This window comes from Ctenocephalides felis, unplaced genomic scaffold (genome assembly GCF_003426905.1).
Source record: "Ctenocephalides felis isolate EL2017-DRISC unplaced genomic scaffold, ASM342690v1 CF-g0.4_SCAFFOLD_00845, whole genome shotgun sequence".
NCBI classification, from domain to species: Eukaryota; Metazoa; Arthropoda; class Insecta; order Siphonaptera; family Pulicidae; genus Ctenocephalides; species Ctenocephalides felis.
The window spans coordinates 15,861,988-15,878,536 of NW_020536999.1; the positions used below are offsets into that span (position 1 = coordinate 15,861,988).

The 16,549-nt window shown below is 28.6% G+C and overlaps 1 protein-coding gene across 1 annotated transcript in view; it reads left to right on the forward strand.

Annotated features, from left to right (window-relative positions):
* Window positions 1-497: 497 nt before the first annotated feature.
* Window positions 498-16,549, forward strand: part of LOC113379010 (alpha-1,3-mannosyl-glycoprotein 4-beta-N-acetylglucosaminyltransferase A-like) — an 87,096-nt gene continuing 71,044 nt past the window's right edge. The window contains exon 1 of the mRNA XM_026619511.1: window positions 498-600. Within this exon, the coding sequence (XP_026475296.1) occupies window positions 498-600 (103 nt within the window). The remainder of the gene's footprint in view (window positions 601-16,549) is intronic.

Below are 16,549 nucleotides of genomic sequence, written 5' to 3' on the forward strand. Positions count from 1 at the left end.
AATTAATCTAGCTCAGGTATATATCATGGATTGGGTCTGGCCTTTATCAAATTTGATCTGTCTTTAAATCAATTTGAACTTTATTCTGTGTCTCATAGAGCAACAGGGTTCTTTAAGAAGATTTTTCACTATTTCATTGGGATGGGATTCCAACTTCTCAAAATGGCGGATGACTGGTACTGATAATTACATCTTTCCGAATGGTAATGTTCAAGTCGTCATGAATAATTTTGTTACTGACATACCATATAGAGCCTTTACATTTGCCTGAGAATTCTTGATTGCGCTCGTTGAATTGTATCAATATGTGATTTTCTTGCACATCCCCATAATTCCAAACCGTAGGTCCATATCGGCTTAATTGTAGTATTATATATTAGTAGCTTGCTTTCAATAGATAATTAATATGAATTCATATTATTATTTGCTCTGAACTTATCTATTATAATTCTAAATTCACTTATCTTTTATTTTCAGATTTTGTGTAATGCGAAGCAATGTCTTGGTTATTGAGCCCGTTACGAAGGCGAGGATGTCTGCTCGTAATGGCAGCCGTCGTATTGGTACCATTCAGTTTTATGGTTCTGGTTTCCGGACCAGGTAAGTTGATTTTCTCTATTTATTTACATGTAACTGATAAATGGTGAAGATGATTTTCTTCTCGACTTGCAGATAAAATTATACGAACAGATTGCCATTAGCAATATTTTATTTTATTACCATTGCTCTCTATTGCTGATAAGTGATGAGAAAGATGTCTGGGTGAAGGTTTAGTTGGTCCTTTTTATAAGAGGTTATATATAAAAGAACTGTTGCATTTAACTTAAAATAAACAATGCATCTTATAGAACAAATAAATAGCGTATACTTAAAAATTATATCAAGGTCTCGTAAACTGAACAATAGTGCCAAAAAAAATAATAACGAAAAAAAATATTTTTGTCATGAATTTTAAAACATTGCTGATAGCGGCGTTGCAAGAATTAAGGTGATGGCTGGTTATACACATTTTAGGTAAAACTTTTATAGGAGCGACTAGTAAATCCGCACAAATGCAACGGAAATAGCGTTACGCACGAACTGTATGTCATTCGCTCTAGATGAAATCATTTCAATACGGGTCGATTGTGATTAGTCGTCGTGTATGTGAATAGAGATCTGTCGTTGTATGCGTACAGGAAATCAACGTTGTATGGGTACCGATATCAACAAAGAAATCGGCATAGATAAATAAACATTTTAAAGTTACATCGTAGTACAAATCTTGATTTAATGAAAAATGCCTGATTCAGATGGATATTTTACCCTGTTCCTTGAAAATAATAAAACAAATTAAAAATTTGTGTCGTGTACTAAACGTAAGTTTATTGATTAGTAATTATTTCTATATTATTCGTTGTTTCTATAAATCTTTGAAGTTATTAAAATGGAAATGATTTTTGAGGCAAGACAGATATTACAACTGTTTAAAGAATGAGATTGTATCACCAGCAAAATAATAAAAAAAATACGAGCAGTCAATGAATGTATGTTAATTTTAATTACATTAAGTTCTTCAAACACGATTACATGATGAGTGAAGTTGCGAAAACAATATTTGTTTAGGCGTTGTTTAACATAATTCACTGTGTGAACGAATATTATAGAATTTATTAATCAGCAATTACTTCATTTCTCTAGTGAAGGTTCATTTCTAAATGCTCATTACAATGATAAACCGATCATGTCATATTTGTAGTTTGACTTTAATTACATTATTGTTTTTAAATATCATACATATTTTTAATGCTATTATAAATATATAATTCATAATTTATCTTTATGTAAATGTATATAATGGTTGACACTAATAAATGTGTGCATCACGAGTGTTACCATATTACTAATAAACATTATTCAAAATTATTATATGATATATTTATTTTTACTTAAATTCCATCTTGCACAGTAGCAATTACTTCAAATGCGTGTGAACCTTACGCGCACTCTTTTTTTCTTCTACTTTCAAATATTGTTATTACAAAATTCCTAACTTTACTTAGTTTTGAGATATTGATGGTGGACTTCCAAGACTGGCTCGACCCTACTTACGAAACTAAGAAATTTTCTCACAATCAGTTTCAATTCATTCTGGAAGATTTAAAAAATTTACTACTTCACTTTTCCTCTACCAGTTTCATTCACTTCCTAATCGATTACAAACATTTCCAACAATATCCATCATGATTAAATAACGGTAAATGTGATCAGCTCGTTTATATAGTAATTAGTAGAATTAAATTCCAATTATCTGCCTGTTATTCGCCATCATTAAAACTTATTTTAAAAGATTTTATTACCTTTTCCATCCTAGGTGACATCGCTGACAATATAACTGTTAGTAATTGCTCCGTGTGATATCTACTCGACACATTTCGCAATATCGATCTTCTGGTCACGTTCTTTGTAAAGTATCGATATATACGAGATGTTGCATAATATTTGAATTAATTTGCAATATAAGAACTGGTTTTATGTGACTTTTTCATGTTTTCTTGGGTATTGTAAATATGTATTAATATTTATATGGTTTAATAAACAACGCGGCGGTGTATGGAGATATTGAGACTCACGAGGAGAAACATGGGTTTACTCGTCTTGGTTTTTTACGAAATTTCTCATGGTGATAGATTGAAAAAAAGCCATCGGCGGACAAGACATATGACATATGCACATCAAATTATCACATTTTAAAGATATTTTAATAATAATAACAAATTTTGTTCACTTTTCTATGGGTTTCGTACCAATGTTTTTTAAAAAGGTCAATTTTTTTTCAAAAATTTTAAAAATCTCGAGAATCGAGTTTTAAAAGAAAGTTGAATTCTTTTTAAAAAAAAATAATTTTTGGTACGGAGTTCCAGCAATTTTCCTTACGATACCATACACCACTAGTTTATCTCAACATTATTCATTTAATTTATGTAAAAGTTAGTGCGAACAAAAGCAGAAAACTAATTGTAAGATAATATCAAAAGCATGTATATTCCACGTATTTCTAATAAATCATAGCATTTTTTATATTTCTTTATAAAACATATTACTGTAACCACATTAAAGTAATGCAAAGATGCGATTATGTTAATAGCAAAAACGCGTATAATGATGATAATACAACGAGCAGAAACTCGTTATTAAATTTTAAAAAGAGTTAGACGGGCAGCCAGCGACGAAAAAAATTCGCATCCGCATCCGCATAAGGAAATATCTATAACATTTATCGAATTAAATTGAGATTTTTAATCTATAGATATAGAAGATATAGAAGCTTATAAATCAGTTTATTTGTGGTCTAAAAATTATCTCAATCGCTTACAGTAGTCATTGTTAGATTGCCCTTTCATAAAATTGATTTTAGTTAATAGATTTTAACAATTTCTGTATTTTATTTTTAAGATTTTAAACTAGTGGTTTCCGTACCACAATTAAATATTCGAGCAAAAATCAATAATAATCAATAAATGTTGATCAATTATTAATAATAATGGTTTTAAATATTTTCAAAAAGATAATTATGATCACTATATATTTGTTCATTCATATAATATACAGAGACGATCTTATCACTCAAAATACTTGAAAATATTTACATTAAGAAGAAATGCCGAATGAATACAAATGAGGATATATTTCTTACGAGTAGAATAACGCATATGAAATATATACAGTTTTAAGCCTAATTTAAAATTTAAAATTTATATTCGAAGTATAAAACTTTGTATATTTTTGAAAATTTTGAAAAAATAAATTTTTCTGAAGATTTTGAAATTTGTTTGAACCGTAAAAGTGAACTTTAAAATTTAAAAATCTTGGTACGGAACCGAAAAAATTGTAACAAAATTTGTTATTATTAATATCTTTGATAATTTAATGTCCATATGACTAATCATCATTTTAAATCGGCAAATATCATTTATCTTTTACAATTTACTCTGTATCTCCTAAACCGCTAGACCTGCCTACGCAAAAATACAAAAATTCTTCATTTCGTTAATAAAAATAAAATGTTATTTGAATCATTCAAATCAGGCGCTCCGTTACCTCCAAAATTAAATTACTAATTTTGGCACTTTTTGCCCCGTATCTTCGAAACGGCTGGACCTGTCCTTGCTAAAAACTAATTAGCACGTCTCTCCATCAGCAGCAATCGAATGATTTTTGAATCATTCCAATCGGTTGATCTATGCGCCCGAAATCGTGGATGAAAAATTGTATTCAAACATATATACACACACACATACATACATTTTTTCTGAGGTATGCCAAAATTTTCAGAAACCTTTGAAACGTTAAAATATGCAAAAAAATTTATTTTCGATTTTTTTGCGATTACTATAACTTTCTACGGGAAGTTAAAAATTAAGTAGCCATAAAATATATATTTTTTTAAATAAAATGAAAGATAGTAATCAACATTCATGAAAGTGCAAAATTGTCCTTATGAAATTATACTTTCATTGTATTATGGATTTAAAATTTTTTTTTTTCATATGTCGCTGGCTCTCAGTCTATATGGAAGTATGCAGTTTGTATGTTGTTGAGTGATATAATTATCTCATAATATAAAATAGTGTAATAATAGTATATATTCCGTGTCATAATAGTCTTTATATACATCCCTGGATCTTGTACTACAGAAGTATAATAAAACTAGGTTCAAGAGGCATTTTGCCTTGAAGAATTCTGCACCGTAAATGAAAATAATAAATATACCTGCATTTCGAATTGTGTTCAAAATTTTGCTAATAATGAACCACATTTTAATCAAAAAAGGCTCATAAACGCACATACACATATTTAATTTAAAAAATTTGGCAAACTTTGAGAAAGCATAAAATTAGCCATGCGATTTTTTTGGTGAAAATATAGACTTTTGCTTTGGTTAGTTATAACTATATGTTAAATATAGATTTGAATTTCATACATTGATGTTGAGGTTCCTAAACACAAAAATTATCCTTAGCAATATATATTTATTTTCTAAAAAAATTTCATTATCCATCTAATAAAGAACTTTTTTATAATTTTCTTATCCCTTTCAAAAACAATTACTCAATTCTCTTACTTTATTCCAACCCAATTAAGAAATCGTTTTTCTCAGAACTTATTGATCGAATCGGATTCGAGAATTACATAATAAATTTGTTACAGTTTGAAAAGTTGTTTCAAAACCAAATTAAAAGTTCTTTCTCGCAAAATAAGCAATCGAGAAAAAAAGCAAGAGACGTCATAAAACTTGCAAACATTGCAAAATATAGTTTTCTTGAAAGTTCTGAAGTTTTAATCTTACCATTGGACATAAAATAGTCGCTAAGACATGTGAAATGGATGTAAGATGATTATCTTTGGGAAAGTTTTGTTGAAGTTAAGAGGTAGAGTGACTTTTGCACTCTGAAAACATTTTGGGTCGTGCAGGATTTAATTAATTTAGAAGTTTTGTTGTTTTCAAAATGAGGAAGGATGGCATTTTGGAAATTCTATTAAACTTAGCCTTCTGTTGAGTTGTAATTAACCGCATAATCATGGAACTATTTCTGAATAAGGTAATGGAATAATATTTAGGGTTGGCCTAAAGGTCTGCAGATAAAATGGTAAAACCACGAACTTTCAAGAACAAGTAAAGTTAAGAATTTTTTAACAACAATATTTGAAAGTAGAGATAAAAATTTGTATAACCCGCCATCACATTTATTCTTACGCCCTTGCTATTAGGAGATAAACGTCAACCTTTGAAAATCCATAACATTTTTTTTTGTTGTTAGATTTTTTTGTTGTAGGCACTGTTGTTTAGTTTACGTGGCTTTAATATAATTTTTAAGTATACGTTCTTATAGTCTTATAAGATTTTTTTTTGTTAAATTTAAGTTATATTCAACAGTTTTTTTATATAACCTCTATAAAAGCTAACACCAGGATGGGGTTAAAAGGACCAACTGAATCTTTACCCTAGCAAAGGTAAAACGAAAAAGTAAATATGGTGAGAAAAAACAATTTTACCAAAGATAAAATGTATAAAAAGTTACTCCAAATCTGCTGATGATTATTTCTGACGAAATTCCAGATTATATACAGTGTTATATATGTATCCAGGAAATGTAGTTTTTGCATTGGTTGAATAATGCAGCTATTATTCCGTGAAATCTCTTTAAAATTAAAAAAAAACATTGGACCTATTTGCCATGGGGTAAAAATGGCCAGACAAATTTTTGAAAAACAGAAAAAAAATCTACCATGATGAATTAGCTGGGAGTTTTACTGAACTAAGTCAGATAGTTGTTTGTTTGATACGTGTTATTTGTTGTGATATAAATGATATGGTTTTCGCCCAACCCTGAAATAATTAATTATCTAAAATTCCTGATATAGTGGGATGTAGTCTCTAATAATTATTTTACTGATGAATTTCTAATGAACACTCAGCGCAATTAGAAATATTTTAAAGATCTTTGACCCGGTGTGATGGAATTCCACATGAAGACTGGAAGATTGCTTAATGATTTTTGCATTCAAATTATGTTTAATTGTATGAAAAATAATTTTGTTTTTTAATCTAGTAGTTGAATTTTGATGATTTTTTCAGTTTATGGTTTAAATTTGTCTTTTTTCCAAAAGAATGTCTAATATCTAGAGCAGCAAATATACAGTTCAGCGCAGAACCTGCATTTTTTTATTAAAATTGAAATTTTTCAAAACAATGATATTTTGACATGTTCGAATGGTTTCCCAGCTAAAGATAAATGTCTTATGAAATATGATACAATATTTTTGTTAAAATATTGAAATTAAATTTTATAAAATATAAATATACACGTATGTATGTCATAAAAATTACACTACATGGACTGCTAGTTCTCATAAGACATTTGATCAATCGGGAGAGCCCGCGTTTGTTGTCGGCAATGTTCGCTCAGACGTCATATACCCTTCTATATTTGAGTTCTTATTTCGCGCTCGTTTATAATTTTGGACAAGATTCTTCTCTTACACTAATTAAAAAGTTGGTAAGGTTCTTTCCTATTTCAAATATTTGGTTTTCACGTATTAATTTTTTTTGTGACCTTTTGTTTAGTTCTTTCAGGAATTGCGGTCATAAATTTCTTGTCTAGAAACTGAGAATTAGATTCATGAATAATATATAGTTTTATTAGGATAAGTGTAATTACTATAATTTGAATTTTATAAGATTAATATGTGTATTAAAGGGAGTCTCATATAAAAGTTTGCTTAATCTAGAATTGTTTATTCTACATTTTTACGAATATTTATGCAAATTGTATAATCTGTGTATCTATGGCGCAAACTTCTGTTCTGTGAATCCGGTTTTAAAGATTATCTGTCTACAGCAATTACGAATTAATTTGCATTTTAAAACGTATTTGCCTAAATGATCTAAACATAGAAATACACACACATACACATACACACACATATAAATATATATATATATATATACATGGTGTCCCAGAACTCAACGTCAATCCCAAACGGGGTAAAAAAATAGTAAAAAAATTACCTAGTTAAAAAATTATGAGCTTTTAAGTGCAACCAAGAGCTTTGGTGAAAATGTGACCATTTTTTGGTTATTGTGTATAATTTTTATTAATTTTGTTCTTCTAAGCTTTGAATCCGTAATCATAAATTGCATTTTAGTACCATAGTGAAAAGTAATGACACAATGGCCCCAAGTTTTCAAAAATTAAGACTTCTTGTTGAACTAGGAATTTTTGAGATGGTCTTCTTTAAAATGAAAGCAATTTATATTTCTTTTGGATATAACGCAACTTTACAGGTTTACTATTATTTGCCATAATCTACATTGAAAATTGGCTTAAAAAGTATAAAAGTTAGTCTTATTTTTGGGGCTATATCATTGTCATTAAGACAAGAACAAAAAATAGAACAACCATGTTGTATTTCTACTGCTGCTTCTAAAAATTCCCCTGGAACTATATTTTATTGTTCACTGGATCTTTTGTTTTATATCCCGATAACTAGAAGACGAATGGAACAATTTATTTTCCAGTAAGATAAAATGCAACTTTCCTGGTAACAAATTGCCCTGTACCATTAAGCAGCAATTGCCACAGCCTGCATGCAGTTCTTTTTCTAAATAATTGAGTTCTATTAAACAGTAAAAATGTTACCAAATAAATAACTCGAGTTCTCGAGGTGGTTCTTTCTATTGAATCCAGAGTAAATTTATAAGCATGAATTAGTCAGTGGATTTTCAAAGAGCTGGATGGATAATGAGAAGCGATTATTGTTAATTTGTTGTGTTGTAAATCGAATGTGTTTAAAACATTCTACGAGCAACTTTTCTCATCAAAAAAATCCTTGGTATATATTTCAAATTGAAATAATTTATTTAGAAACTTCTATGGATTTTCAATTGTTCCTAACACTTGTCAATATGTTCTTTGGCATTGTTCTTAGGAGGTCATTGGCATCTTATTCTTCTATGTGTATATATATATATATATATATATATGTGTGTGTGTGTGTATGTATGTACGCACAGTAGTCGCAGTAAGGATTCTTATATATGGAGTATTTGATTTATAAATAGTAACTCATTGTACTTTAAATTATGTGTTGGAGGATGGATGGAGTCAATATACTCATATAACCTTAAAGGATTTCATATAGAATACCAATGGAATTGTCATAAGAATTTCTTAATTTGTCACATTTATATTTATAACATATAACATATTACTAGTTTTCTTTCAGTATAATTTATAACAATTAATATAATTGTTTCAATATCTGTAGAACCATCGAGGAACATTAAAAGAGATATAAAAAATTAAACAAATTTAAATTTTTATTTTTAGTTCATATATCTATTCAAGGATGATAATTTTGCTAAATATGCAAAAGCACGTTCAGAAAATATTTTCTTGATTGTAGATTACATGCTGCATTAATTTTCCAACTGGAATAGAACGTGTTTTCTGTCAAAAGATTATGAATTGATAAATGTGTTAAAAATTGTACGTAATTTATATTTATGTATATATATATATATATATGTATATATATATATATATATATATATACTAGATTACCCGATAGACGTTGTCCTGTTTTCGCGTCTACAATGCAAAAGTTCCAATTTTTTTAATATCCTATCCGATACTTTTTAATATCCTATTTGATGTCCTGATTCATTTATGGTATAAGTTTAAAAAAAATGCATATGCAATTTTGGACTAATTGCGTTATTTATTGAACTGAATTTTATAATATCATCTGCCAAACATATACTGTATCTTCTATTATTTTAATTTCTGGCACATCTCATCTGCTTTTTGGCAATAATAATGAAGACATTACATTTTTCTTGTATATTATATTTTAATATTATCTAGGCTCATAATTTCAGCTAAATTCAAATTTCAAGTGAATTGACATTTATAGCAAATAACAGTTCAAATGTTTTCAATGTCAAACAATGATAAGTTTTTTTTGAAATTTTTGTTATTTATTTCTACAATATTACTATAGTTTTATCGTTCATTAAATCTTTAGAATTTCCTTTGACAAACTCTAAAAAGAACTATCAAAATTCGAATAACCGTTTATATGCACGATTTTGTAAATTGAAAATTGTCATTTTTCAAGTCAAGAGAAAATGTTATCGCCGCTTGATATTTGCGCAGTTTTCGTTTATTTAATATTTATTATTCAATTTTGTCTCGTATATTCGCATGTTAAGTAAATTTGAGTCGTATTCCTTCTGGATAATAATATTGAACTCGACTGAATAATTTATAAACACGTCGCATATTCTGTCTCATAAATTATTAATGGTATTAGTCTCTTGATAACAGAATAAATATGGGGAAGATTCCGGTTTGAATATTCCGGCAACGTCATATTTGGAATATGGATATATATCCATAAATTATTTCAGATATTAAAATTAATTTATTAGAGGGATAATAGATGTTTTAAATCAATAAAACCTGTTCACTTCGAGTCTGCGTCTGGGTCTTTTTTAACAGAATTTGTATGAGAAATAATATATATATATATATATATATATATATATATATATATATATATATATGTGTATATGTGTGTGTGTGTGTGTGTGATATTTTTTTCGGATGGTGATAAATATTTTGATAAAACTTTAAACTTTTTAAAAAGGCATCCATCCAGATAATAAAGATCAAGAAAAGTATATTTTGTTTGTTAAGGTGAAGTCATGGGCCCATACGTTTCGAGTCCCAAGTTGACTCTTCCTCAGTGGCAATAGAACAACACAAGCAAATATGCACTAAACACTAAATGGAAACGTTACAAATAAAAATTGTTACTTAGAGACATGTTATTAAAAAAGTAATAAAAGATAAATATGAGTTATATTTATAAATTTGAATATCTCATCTCATAGGACGAAACACAAAAATCAAAACACATTTGCTAACAATATTTATTTACTTTTCGCAAAAAAATCAAAAATTAACATTTTTGCGTATTTTACGTTACAAAGCTTTCTGAACACATTGGCATACTTTAGAAAAAATGGATGTGTGTATATATGCGTGTATGTATGTGCGTGTGTGTGTGTGCGGATACAAATTTTCATCGAAGATTTTGGGAACACGGGTCATCCGATTTGAATAATTAAAAAAAACATTCGATTCGAATTGATAAGGAGACATGTTGATGAGGTTTTCGTAAAGATACGGGACAAAAAGTGCCAAAAATGGTAATTAGCGATCAAAAATGATCATAAGACATATGCACATCAAATTATTAACATTAACATATTTTAATAATAGTAACAGATTTTGTTCACTTTTCGCACCAATGCTTATCCGTGATACTGCGACGCGGCGCCCACGCGCTTCGATATTTCGTTTCTACGCAGCTAACGTATCGCGATTGCTTCGAAAAAAGTCCAAAATTTCCAAAAACTTTCAATGTATAAAGAATCAAATTTTTCAAAAAGGTCAATTATTTTCAAAAATTTTAAAAATCGCAAAAATCGATTTTTTCAATCTTCTTTAAAAAATTAAATTTTTGGTACGGAAAGTTCTAGCAATTTGCCTTAAGGCACGATGCCATGCATCTCTAGTTTAAAAATTTTGTTTGAAACTTTATCTATTGGAAAATTGCTTTTTATGAATTTTTTATGTATATACTAATATTTATGCATTAGTGTTCTTTGTTGCAGGAAACAGTAATAAAAGAACGAGCATATTTTACTTTATGATTATCATAATTATAAAATATTCTTCCTGAGATTAATCTTTTTTTGTTTTCTTTCCTTTTATTATGAAACACCGACTATGGTTATATCATACCATGTTTAATATTCATTTCCTTCAAATAACTTTTTATTCATCATTTTTATCATGCTCTTGGCCATTTATTCATTTTCTTAAAATATTTTTGGTTTCGTTTTTTTCTTCCTGGTATTCGGTAAAACTAATATAATCAAGAAATGGTATATGGAAAAATAGATGATCCATCAATTTGTTTCCACTTATTAGATTGATGTCAAAAACATCCTAAGAAATGTGTATAAATCAAACTAAAATCTGATCTTATCCTTTCCGGTTCCTTTATTTCGGGATAACGTCCTTACTTAGTAACAAAAGAACGAAGAAAAAACCCTTTTGATTCCTTTACCATTGTGACAACATCGCCACAGGAAAAAAGAAGCTTTTGTTGGCGTTTTATATTGCATGTTGCTTTTTTATGACTGAGGTCACATATTCAATAATTCATGCTGGACGTGAAACAGTTTTCTTTTTTCTTCTGGATATACATGGTCTGTTCAAAAAGTACCCGGAATTACTAATAATTAAATTTCGCGGGTCTGGAGTGTCTGATTGTCAATTTTTTTTTATTGTGTTGGTATACATGCCCCTAAAGTATGATGAAATTTTCAGCTATATTCACTGTTTACTTTGTCTGTGGTAGTCGCTAAGGTTCGACGTGTTTTTCTGAGCTCGGCGATTTTTACAATGGAAGAATTGAAAAAGTCAAAGAATTTGTATTAAATTTTGCGTAAAAAATGAAATAAAGTGTTGCAAAGTGCAAAAATTCACCAGATATGGCTCCGTGTGACTTTTTCCTATTCCCAAAGTTGAAGAGACCCATGAAAGGACGGCGGTTTTCCTCGATTGAAGAAAATCGCCGAGAGTGCTCAAGGACATATCAAAAAGTGAATATCAAGGGTGCTTCGAAAATTGGAAAAAACGCTGGCATAAGTGTATTATATCTGGGGGGGACTACTTTGAAGGGGACCACATTAATGTAGACGAATAAATAAATATTTTTTTGAAAAAACGAAAATTACGAAAACTTTTTGAACAGACCTCGTATACAATACACTTGACATATGGAGAAAATGGACGGGAAAAATAGTAGACAATTATCAGGACAAGGTAGTTTTATCAGACATGATAATTTTTTGTTTGAACACATATTAATGAAATTATTAATTTTTTATTACGTTTTTAAAAAATGATTTGTATTTTTACATGCAACTGATTTTTGCTCCTGAATTCTTTAAATAAAATATTCCTACACGAGTTGCTTGTTCGATTCATCAATTTTATACAAAAGTCGAAAATCTATAGTTTTTTTCAAGTATTTCATTAAATTAACTTTCATTTGTCTGTGCTGAAAACAAATTCACAGTTAATTTATTTCTCCAATAAGACCTAAAAGCAAAATGATTTGCAAAATGATTCATGAAATAATTATTGTTGAAGTTCACTCAGATAATAAGAATAATACTAGGAATAAATACGTTTAAATTTATGACCTAAATAACTATAATTACTTCATAACCCGTTATACTTTTATATTCAATTTTGTTTTAAATAGAGTCGTAAAAAATATAATAAATTTTATTTATCAATTTATTTACTGCAGAAGAACAAGTAACATTTCAATTTTGTTATTTTATTGTTAGCCATAAAAATGGATGATTTATTGAAATAAATAACAATAGTAATAAAAAATTTGTATAATAAATCTATTTGGAAAGATTGTTATATCTAGTTCTAAAACAATTTAAATAAACTAAGAGAAGAGATGCGACGATTTCGAAGTAATTTAAAAAAATTTAATTAATAAAATAAAGTGTTTTAATAAACAATTATAGGAGAATTTAACTAATTAGATCAGTTATTGGATTTTACAATTTGACTTTTTTTAATAAAATGTACCATCTTACCCCGCTCAAGGGCAAAAAGGACAAGTAACAAATTTTAGAAACATACTGAAAAAACATACTTTTGTAATTGGGAGTAAACTGGGAATTTTACAAAGCATATTTATAAAATATATATGCAAAATGGACCTTTGCGCCCCTCCATACCCTATAAAGCAACTTCGAAGGACTCACTCGTGTAATTTATACTTAAATTTCAAAATTTTCAGTTTTTTCTCAAAATTTTCAAATATATATATATATATATATATATATATATATATATATATAATAACTGTGGTGTGTTGCATCATGCCTTGATTCAAATTGCTGGAACTTTCCGTACCCTAATGAAATATTCGAGAAATATCAAATGTTTTCAAATAGACTATTATAATTATTTGAAGTATTATAAGTGATGTTTAAAACTTCAGCTAGAATTAGAATTAAATTCCGAATTATTTTTCGATATACAAAAAATTTTTATTGAAAATAATTTTTTTTTAAATACCTTAAAGCAATCATTTTGTCAACACAAGCAGAAAGTTTTTTAAATCATTCAAATCGGATGCTTGTTTCTCTTAAAAACTACAATTTTTTGCACATTTAGTTCTGTATCTCCAAAACCGTTAAACCTGCTTTTGTCAAAATCTAATCACCACTTCTCCTCATCATTACGAATCGAATGTTTTTTGGATCATTCATATCGGTTGATCTGTTCTCTTAAAAACTGTTCCTTTTTGCTCAATATCTTCGAAGCCGCTATATCTGTCTTTGCCAAAAACTAATCAGCACATCTCCTGATCAACAAAAATCGATTGCTAGTGGTGTTCAGAAATCTCTGAAACGCGAAGATATGCAAAAAATTTCAATTTTGATTTTTGTCCCATTACTAGAACTCACCCTACGGAAAATTAAAAATACATAAGTTTTAAATTTACAATTCAATTTAAAAATGTATATATTTTATATGCGTTATTTTACTAGAAAGAAATATATCCTCAGATGGATTCATTCGGCTTCTCTTTAATGTAAACATTTTCAAGTGTTTTGAGTGATAAGATCATATACTGTATATTATATGAACGAATAATCATATAGTAATTATAATTATCTCTTTGAAAATATTTAAAACAATTGTTACTGTTCAATTATTTAATTGTGGTACGGCAAGTTCCGGCAATTTGCCTTAAGGTACGATGCCATGCACCATTAGTTTTAAATTTTATTTTGAGCCGGTTAATTAACTGATCAAGAGCAAATATAGATAAAATTTAAAATTTATTTGGAGTCTGGCAACTTTAAAAACAATGGAGTCTGGCAATCTTCAATGGCAAATTAGCAAGTAGACACTTTACGTATCTGGTTTTCTAAATATTTCTTCAGTTCATCTATAATCTATCAATATCACTCTAGAAGAAAATATCGATATCAGTAAATCTATCCTAAAGTCGATTGAATCCTTATCCATCTCCATATTTGCATTGCGCATGGATCGTGACGCGGAACTACCAATTTCGCTCTACTATCATTTTGGATCATAAAAACAAACAGCCTTTTCTTTCGGTGGATCAAATGTAAAATAAATGAACAAAAACTGGTTTTGTCTCGGCATTTCTCCTTCCCATAACGAAACATTACGAGCGAAACTGAAAACGCAACTTGTGATAATAATCAAGACATCGGCATCAACGCGTCATAGGAATATTTCAGGTTTTTGCGAATGATTAATGCGATAATTTAATGAGCAATTACCGGATAAGGAAATTGATTATATTGGTAGAAATAGGAAGACGCACTATTGGGACGTATCACGCGATTGGGATATCCCAATGTTCATATTTTAAGTCTGGTGTTGAAGAACTTGGAGATTTAATCAACAATTAGCAGATAAGAAACTGGATATTGTTGCTTTTTTATTGTTGCAAAGAGTTACTATTGCAATATGTCACGAAAGAAGACATTTTTTGAAGTTTGGATAACTAAGAAATTGATTAGTGGTTTGAACAATTACCAGAGAAAAAATTTGCTATGTGTTAAGGATCGTGGTAATTTATTCTCCAATTGCCAGTTAATTGATTATTTCCCCCGATAAAATCACAAGTTTGTATTAACTAGGTGATTTAGCTAGCAGTTACTAGATAAACCAACTGATGTTTTGAAGGAAAATTTACAATTTTAATACAAGACCATAGAGAATATTCTTATATTCCTGTAGATATTTAGGTTTTTGATATTTGAGCAACTACTAGATAGATGATGAAATTATACAAAAAAAAGAGTGCGCGTAAGGTTCACACGCTATTGAAGTAAAACTTATTTGCTACTGCACAGATGCCATTTAAGTAAAAATAAATACATCATATAACAATTTTGAATAATGTTTATTAGTAAGATGGTAACACTCGTGATGCACACATTTATTAGTGTCGACCATTATACACATTTATATAACGATAAATTCTAAATCATAAATAGCGTTAAAAATATTTATATTTGAAAACAATAATGTTGTTAATGCTTTTTGAAGGTTAATTGTTGTTATTGCTTTTTGAAGGAAGAGTCACTGTCGTTTATGATGATCTATATTTAGATATTAAGGAACTAGGAAGCTAATTTGTGCAATTATTAGATAACCAAATTGATATCAGTAGTTTTACAGAAAAAGTAGATTTAGATATTCTAATATCCAAAATTTATGCTGCGTTCTAGGTATAGTTTTAAGGTACTCGTTAACTTTACTAATTTCCTTCCAAGAAAGATTTTTTCGTACGTTTTAATGAGTTAAGGATTTAGACTAAGAATTAAGGATAAATTACCAAGTCATTGGATTATTCTGGTATTTATGTATTAATTCAGAATCTGTATAAATGTTAATTCAATGAGGTTGTACCATATAAGAAAATTTATGGTTCTGGAATTACGCAGGAAGATCAACTATTTCAATTTATCTCTTCGATCCACTTATATTTTACAAGGTTCATCCTAATACCCATACATTTAAATAGTTTTTAGGAAAATATTATAAAAAATGCTTAATTTGTTAGAACCTTCACTAAACAATATTTTATTAACTTCCCGTAGGGTAATTTATAGAATTGGGCCAAAAACCGAAAATAAAAATTTTGCATTTCTTCACGTTTTGAAGGTTTCTGAACATTTTGGCCTACCTTAGAAAAAAATTGATGTGTGTGTGTGTGTTTTGTGTGTCCGCAATTTTTTGTCAAAGTTTTTGGGCGCACGGATTAACTGATTTGAATGGTTCAAAAAACATTCGAATTCTATTCATAGGGAGACTTGGTGATTCGAATTTGGCAAAGGCAGGCCACC